Source organism: Myotis yumanensis, unplaced genomic scaffold, assembly GCF_028538775.1.
Source record: "Myotis yumanensis isolate MYYU_CA2020_CCGP unplaced genomic scaffold, mMyoYum1.0.hap1 SCAF_4, whole genome shotgun sequence".
Taxonomy (NCBI): Eukaryota; Metazoa; Chordata; class Mammalia; order Chiroptera; family Vespertilionidae; genus Myotis; species Myotis yumanensis.
Window position 1 is genome coordinate 103,711,919 of NW_027223755.1, and position 7,181 is coordinate 103,719,099.

General features: G+C 64.3%; 1 protein-coding gene across 2 annotated transcripts; it reads right to left on the reverse strand.

Moving 5' to 3' along the window:
• Positions 1-227: 227 nt before the first annotated feature.
• Positions 228-5,892, reverse strand: PRR35 (proline rich 35). 2 transcript variants are annotated; one of them, XM_070411626.1, is made up of 4 exons: positions 5,808-5,892; positions 5,541-5,679; positions 1,357-2,492; positions 228-1,089 (listed from the first exon to the last, which is right to left on the reverse strand). In XM_070411626.1, exons 3-4 carry the CDS (start codon positions 2,451-2,453, stop codon positions 456-458), a joined length of 1,731 nt encoding a protein of 576 aa, XP_070267727.1. In that variant the 5' UTR covers positions 2,454-2,492; positions 5,541-5,679; positions 5,808-5,892; the 3' UTR covers positions 228-455. The 2 variants fall into 2 exon arrangements, with proteins under 2 accessions (XP_070267727.1, XP_070267728.1); XM_070411627.1 differs by lacking the exon at positions 5,541-5,679 and having other exon boundaries at positions 5,808-5,881.
• Positions 5,893-7,181: the final 1,289 nt, after the last annotated feature.

Below are 7,181 nucleotides of genomic sequence, written 5' to 3' on the forward strand. Positions count from 1 at the left end.
ATGGAAAGCCCCCACTCTATCCCCAGACTCTGCCCCTCCAGGGAGGGCCCAGTCTACAGGAGGCAGGTCAGGGTCTGAAGGTGGACACCCGGCAGGCGGCCCAGGACACTGCCTGCCCGGATGCCCATGGCTGGTCCATCTGCACGGGGGAAGGTGTTCTGATGGTGAGAGTGCAGCAGCAAGGGAAAGAGAAGGCTCAGACAGGGTGTGTGACGGTGGCTTCTCTTTTAATGTCCACAGCCGTGATCAACAAAAAGCCGCGACTCTGCTGTCCCTGTGTGGCCCCAGAGACAGGCCACGGCCGGGGTGGGTGGGGGCTGTTCACGGGCATGCTGGGCAAGGCTCCAGGTGTCTGTCAGCCCCTGGGGCTGAGGCAGGCAGGGAGCAGGTGCTGTGCATGGGATTGGGGCAGGGCCTCTGTCTGTTACGGACAGAGGGGGCAGCGGGAGCTGTGGTCAGACCTCGGCACGTGGGGGGCTCTGCAGGCCAGAGGCAGCCTCGGGAGGCCAGGAGCCCCCAGCCCTGCCACGGGGGCCCCAGCTACTGCCAGGAATGACAGGGTCATCTGGGGCTTGGAGGGGGAGGCCCGGGGGAGGGACACTGGAGTCAGCCTCGCACTTGGTGGTCTGGCCAGAGAAAGGCTCAGCCACTGTGGGGCCCAGCATTCTGGGTGGCTCGGGGGTTCCCTGGGCCAATATAGAACCCAGCTCTGGTTGCCCCCAGGACCCTGAGGACACCTCGGGCACCTTGGAGGGCGTCCGTTTCACAGAGAGGTCGAGTGGCACGTCTGGGGGCCGCACGGCCTGCTCTAGCACCTGGTGGATGGTGAGCAGCTCCCTGCGGATCTTGCCCAGTTGCTCCCGCAGAGGCCGTGGGGCCAGGCCCCTGGCAGGTGCGAACTGCCCCAGGCGCTGCTCCACCCTAGCATAGTCGCCGAGAGCCCGGGTCAGGTCCTCACACACATGCCCGGGGCTGCCCAGCACCAGGCCCGGTGGCTGCTGGGGCAGGGGGGAAACAGGGCCCAGGATCTCGGGGTCGCCTGGCTCCTTGTCCTCAGGCCAGAGAATCACGGAGGGGCCATTCCGCAGGCTAGGGAGTAGGAGCCGGTCAGAAGGCTGTGCTGCCCCCCAGTTCCCCAGCCTCTGCCCCACTCTCTCTCGTGCCCCCTGTGCAGCCTGTCTCCCTGGCCTAGAGACCCGGGGCCCCGGAAGGACAGACAGACTGGCTCTCTGGTCTCAGTATCCTCCCTGTGGCCTGAAGCACATGTTCCTGGACTCTAAGTCAGAACAGAGGCCCAGCCCTCCTCCCCCAACCTCAACCCACCCCCCAACATGACTGGGGAACCCTGACACCTACCTGCTCTGGGAACCAAAGTTGGCCAAGCTGGAGGGAGCCTTCGGGGGCTCCAGCCTGCTTCCCGGGAGCAGCTTCCTCTTGGGGTCACTCTGGGAAGCCAGTTCCAGCCCTCCCTCCTGCCCTGGGTCCCTGGGGGCACCACAGGGCCAGGGCCCACCCAGCCCAGGTACTGGCACTTTTAACAGCCCAGGGGCCAGAGTCCCAGGGGGTCCCTTGGGAGGAGCAGGGGGCTTGGCAGGGGCAGCAGCCTTGCCTGCCTGCAGCCCCAGGCTGTGCTCCAGGAGCAGAGGGTAGTATAGGCGGGGGATAGGGGTGGGGCGCTCTAGGGGCTGCAGGGCGGGGAAGGCAGAGGCTGGGGGAAGCAGGGGGCTGGCCGAGCCCAGGAAGGGCATATGGGCTGCCGTGGCCAGGGAGGGCCCCAGGTAGGAAAAGAGGCTGGGGCCAAGGGGGTAGTTGACTCCCAGCAGGGACAGCTGGAGGCTCTGGGCCTCAGGGAACTCGCTGGAGGTGGGCGGAGGGTAGCAGGGGACGCTGCTCTCAGGGCCCACTGCAGCTGAGTCTACCACAGCCATGCTCCTGGGGCCCCTGCCCAGCCCTGGCTTCCATGACTCGGCCAGGAGCCCTCCCAGGCCCACACCCTTCTGGGCATCCTTGGCTGCAGGGGGTGGTGTCCCTGGGGACCCCTCAGCCTCTGGCTTGGGGCCCCCGACACAGCGATGCAGGGAGAGAAGGTCAGTGACAACGAGGTCGGGCGTGGCGGGAGCATCTGGGAGCCGAGCCCCTCGGGGTCGCCTGCCCCGTTCTGTGGGGTCAGAGGGGCAGTCTGTAGCGGGCTCCAGGGGCCGGGGTGTGGCAGGGGCCCGGCGGCATGCCCAGTCGGGGGAGTCCAGCAGCAGCGAGAGGGAGTCCTTGCAGAGGCTGTACTTCATGTGGTTGTACAGGTGTGACTTCTCCAGGCAGGTGAACGGGCACTGGAAGCACTTGTAGTTGTAGGGCTTCCCCCAGGGCCGCGGGATGTAGTGGGGCTTCTTGGGCTTCCGTGCCCGTGCCCGCGCCCCGGAGCCCAGGCGGCATGAGCCCGCCACCTCTCGGGACATGGCAGCCTGCTAGTGGACCGGCCACGGCACCATGGCCACCTGCAGACAAGGGGGCCCTGGTCAGTGCCTCTGTCAGCTCCCAGAGCTCCAGGGGTAGAAGCCGGGTATGGCATTGCCTCCTCCCGGAGCCTGGGCTTCCCTGGCCTTTTCACATGTAGTTCGGACCTAGAACACCCTCCCCCACCTCCCCCCCAGTCCCTCTCCACCCACACCTCTACAGCCACCAGGTGTAGATGATAAAAATGCAGGTATCCAGCCCTGGCCGGTGGGCCCAGTGGCTAGAGCGTCGGCCCACACAGAAGGGTCTCGGGTTCGATTCCTGGTCAAGAGCACCTACCTGGGCTGCAGGTTCCATCTCTGCCCGGTTGGGGCGTGTGTGGGAGGCAACCAATCGATGTGTGTCTCTTACATGGATGTTTCTCTCTCTCTCTCTCTCTCTCTCTCTCTCTCTACCTCTTTCCCTCCCTCCCTTCCACTCTCTCTAAAAATCTACGGAAAAAAATATCCTTGGGTGTAGATTAATAAAACAAAACAAACGAACAAAAAGAAATGCAGGATGCTCAGTTACATCTGACTCAAATAAATGACAAATACTTTTTTTTTTGAAGAATAATCTAGCCAATATTTGAGACATACTATAAAAAGTATTTGTTGTTTACCTGAAATTTAAGTTTAACTAGATATCTTGTGTTTTATCTCTGCCTCAGGCCCAGCTAGCCCCCAGCAGGCCCAGTTCTGGGGCAATTCCATCCAGACCTGTTTCTGTTTACCCAACGGGCATTGGTGAGTGACTGGAAGAAGCTGAGTGTGACCAGGCCTGGTCCTGGGGGACATCAGCTCTTCCTTGTCTTGCTCCCCTGCAAAGACCCCCTGCTTGTGCCAGGAAGCGGAGAGGAGAAGCCGGCAGAAGGCTCCGAGCCTCTGTGTGCACACGCATGAGTGCGTGCTCCTCCTGGGTACTCGAGCTTTCTGAGGGGGTCAGCCTCACGTGGGGTGGGCCAGGCTGGGGGGCGTGGACGTCACAGCATGGCCCCCCAGCACAGCCACCTGCTCAGCCTGGCTCCATCTGGGTGGCTTCGGGCAGGTCAGCAGCCGAGCCTGCAGTTGCCGAGCTCGGCCAAGACCTCTTCCTCTTCCCATGCCCTGCATGTTCACTCAGAGCCGTTCTGCACTCCATCTGGGCCACCACCTGGGCTGTCCACCTCCCCGGTGTGTGCCTGCGTGGGGCGCCAGGAGAGTGTGTGCACACGCACGTCTGAGGCTCTAGTCGAGCTCTCACTCAGTGCCTGGAGGGACAACCCCTGCACCGCTGGGCTGAGTCGGAATAGAGGGACCTCCAAAATTCATGGGGTCCGGCACCAGCACACACAAGACTCCCACCACACCCTGTGTGGACATGGTAACTGCATATGAATGCACTCACAGCGCAGGCGGGGTGTGAGCAGACACTCAGACACATTCAGGTGCAATGTGCCCACACATACATGCACACTACATACATGGTCACAGGCACTCTCATGGATGCGGACGACACACTCATCCTGCTCCCCAGGGCTCAGGGATGGCCAGTGGGTAAGCAGGGGGCTGGGGCAGCCGGGCAGCCACAGAGAGCAGGTTTTCTCCCTGCTGGCCTGCGGGCTCTGCACATGGCAGGCAGTCATGTCTGCCGCTCAAACACTGGGTGGGCACCCCCGTGATGGGGACGGCCAGAGCGGTAGAGAAGGCTGTCCATGCGAAGAGGCCTTGGAGAGGGGGTTAGCACGGTCAAGGCCAGGACGTGGAAGGTAAGGTAAGCAGAGATTAGGGGAGCAGTTTGTGGATGTCTACATCTGGGAGGGGATGGGGCTCCAAGAGGGGTGAGGGATTGGGAGGAGGGGGCTGGGACCAGGAAAGGGCTCGGGGCTCCCCGAAAGGCTGCAGACTGCCCTGGACTTAGTGGTGGGTGTAGAGGCAGGCCCCAGCCCCCAGCCCCCCAAGATACAGATGACAAATGGGCATGTATGCTGGGGAGACAGAGACGGCTGTGCTGGGGCCATCGATCACCCAGCCCTGGGAGCCACACAGCTGTGCTGCCTGGTGCCACCGCCCACCTCACCTCCCAGCCCAGTCCCTGGACTTGGCGGTGGGGGGGTGGGGGTACCCTCCTGGGCCCCAGGACTCAGGAGGAGCGAGTGGGGGGCTTGTCCAGGAACCATCTCCGCAGCTGCTGGCCGCACAGGGACCCAGAGGATGCCTGACACCCACCTGGCATGCTGTGCACAAGCATGAGACACCCCCAGACACCAGCACGCACCCGCATACATCCAAAGGCACATTCATTTGCACATGTGTCCCAACCCGTGACAGGGTGCATGCCTCTAGAGGGGCCTGCACCCACATTGTGCCAGCCCAGACCCCCGGATCCCACTAACCTTTCCTTGTCTGGGGGAGAACTGGGGGCAGGCCAGGAGCAGGAGGCCCCACCCCAGGAGGGGAGAAGCGACACCCAGCTCCCGGAGCAGCCACTAGCCACCAAAGGATTACAGCTCACCCATCCCGCTGGCCCCTTTGGGACTCGGGGGCACCCCACAAGGTGTAGGGAGGAGGGGGTGAGCAGGCTACTCCGTAAGATCCCAACTCCCTCCCCCTTGCCCTCCCCAGCCTCGCCCTGGAGGGCGCCCTCCTATAGGGATGGGGCTGCTTCCCTCAGTTATCCCGGTGCACGGAGCCTGGACGCCGGGAAGTGGGAAAAGTAGTGTCTGGGATACTCCCGGAGTCCCCCCGCCACACACGCCCGCCCCCTCCCCTTGCCCTCGCGCCCAGCCCGGCCCCACGCGGCCCCTGAACTTGGCCAGCTGCGCTGAAGCTCACGCCCACCCTACCTGCGTCTTGGCCGGAGCAGAGCCCGCGGCGCCCCGAGAAGTCTGCGCGTCGCCCCCAGGATCAGGCAGAAACTTCTCGCTCCTTCCCCACCCGGCGCCCTCTTCTCCCCACCCCACGCGAAACCGGCTCAGGCTCTGGGGCAGCGACACGGACTCCCGCGGGGGAAACTGAGGCCCGATGCTGGGAGCGCCCCCCGCCCCTCCGCGCGGGTCTGCAGTCACTCACTTGGCAGCGAGTCCCCGAAGCCTCCACCACCGACCAAGCACCCCGACGCCGACTCGCACCCACTGAAGTTGGCGGCAGGAGCGGCCGCGCGTGCGCCGCCGCGCTGGGCTCCGGGGGGCGCTGCGACCTCCAACACGGGCTAGCGGGGGCGGGGGAGAGCGGCCGCAGGTTGCGGTCTCCCCTCGGCCACCCCAGGTGACCCGCTGTCCCCCAGCCCCCGTCTCTCCTCCTCCTCCCGCGCACAGTCACCCCCTCGCGCGCACTCACCAGCCTGGCGCGCCCAGGACCTGACCAGCTCGCCCCGCAGCGCCGGGAACTCCTGGATGGAGCGGTGGCCGGTGACACCAGTGGCACCACCAGGGACGGGCAGCGTCGCGGAGGAGCCAGGAGAGTGGAGGCGCAGGTGTACAGACGAATGCGGGGCGCCTGGCACCGTCCCCGCCCCCCGTCGCCTGCAGGCTGCCGCGGGGGTGCGCGCAGAGGCGGCCAGGTCTCCCGGGGTCCCCGCAGCGGTGTGATGGGGTGTCAGCGGCCGAGGGCACATGGAGAGGGGCCGTCAGCACTCATCCGTCAGGGCAGGGTTCTGGCCCCTGACAGCTGCCTGCCTGAGCCAGGGCCTAGGGGCCAAGCCCCAGGACAGGGGGTGCTGTGGGGAACAGAGCCAGCTTGGGGGTGTGTGTGTGCTGCAGCCCAGCCCAGGGGGGGACCGGCCCAGCCCAGAGGGGACAGAGCCTAGTCCTAGGAGGGGACAGAGCCTAGTCCTAGGAGGGCTGGAGCACAGAGCTGAGTGGCATAGCCCAGTGAGGGGACAGTGGAACAAGAATCCTTTTCTGGCCAGCTCTGCCTGCCCAAGCCATGCCTCCAGTGCTGTTTCCTCTTCTCCAAACAGGAGGCTGAATGGATATGCACCCCCAAACCCTTGCCCTTCCCACTGACCCATACATTCACTCCCCACTTCCTGAAAGCATTACCACCTCCTCCAGTCCCAGCCCAGACTCCTCACTCCCCTGGCAGGTGCCCCAGGAAGATTGTACAGCCCTCCACCCTCTGTCTGCACTCCTCTCCACTGCTGGGGGCCTGCGGAGGGGGAGGGGCAGGGGGCGGCCAGAGGGAGGCTTGTATATCCACAGACCCGCCATGCTCCCCGCTAACGTCCCCATGGCCGGAGCTGCTCCCAGCCCCACCAGGGTACACCAGCTTCCACATTGTTCCCCAAGATACCAAATCTTAAGTCTGGGGTCCCACCGCTTCTCAGCTGGGTCCTCATGGAAATTCATCCGGCCAGCCAGTTCCATCTGGACACAGACGCAGACAAGGACAGAGCCAGGCCATGTTTCTCCCAGCAAATCTGCCTCATTCAGGAGAAAATACCGGAGGTGTGTGATGGTGCCATTCAGGCAGGGTATGGGATCCGCCGCCAAAGCGGGGAGTGCTGCTCCAGGCGGGCTCCGCGGAGGCACAGCAGGCCCCATGAGAGTTCACTTGGCTCTCCCTGTAGGCTCAGCTATAGGTTTCCTGGAGTATCCCCAGCTCAGTTTGGGGGACAGGAGTATGTAGGGGAAGGAAGGAGTACCCTCTAGGGGCCTCTGGGTGTCCCATCTCGAATGGGGAAGAGAGAACTGGACCCAGAGTTTAGCATGT

Bases quoted from the DNA above. Each gene is read 5' to 3' on its own strand.
- PRR35 (XM_070411626.1), bottom strand. From the start codon at position 2,453: ATGTCCCGAGAGGTGGCGGGCTCATGCCGCCTGGGCTCCGGGGCGCGG. The intron at 1,090-1,356 runs GTAGGTGTCAGG...CCTACTCCCTAG, and splicing joins AACTTTGGTTCCCAGAGCAG to CCTGCGGAATGGCCCCTCCG.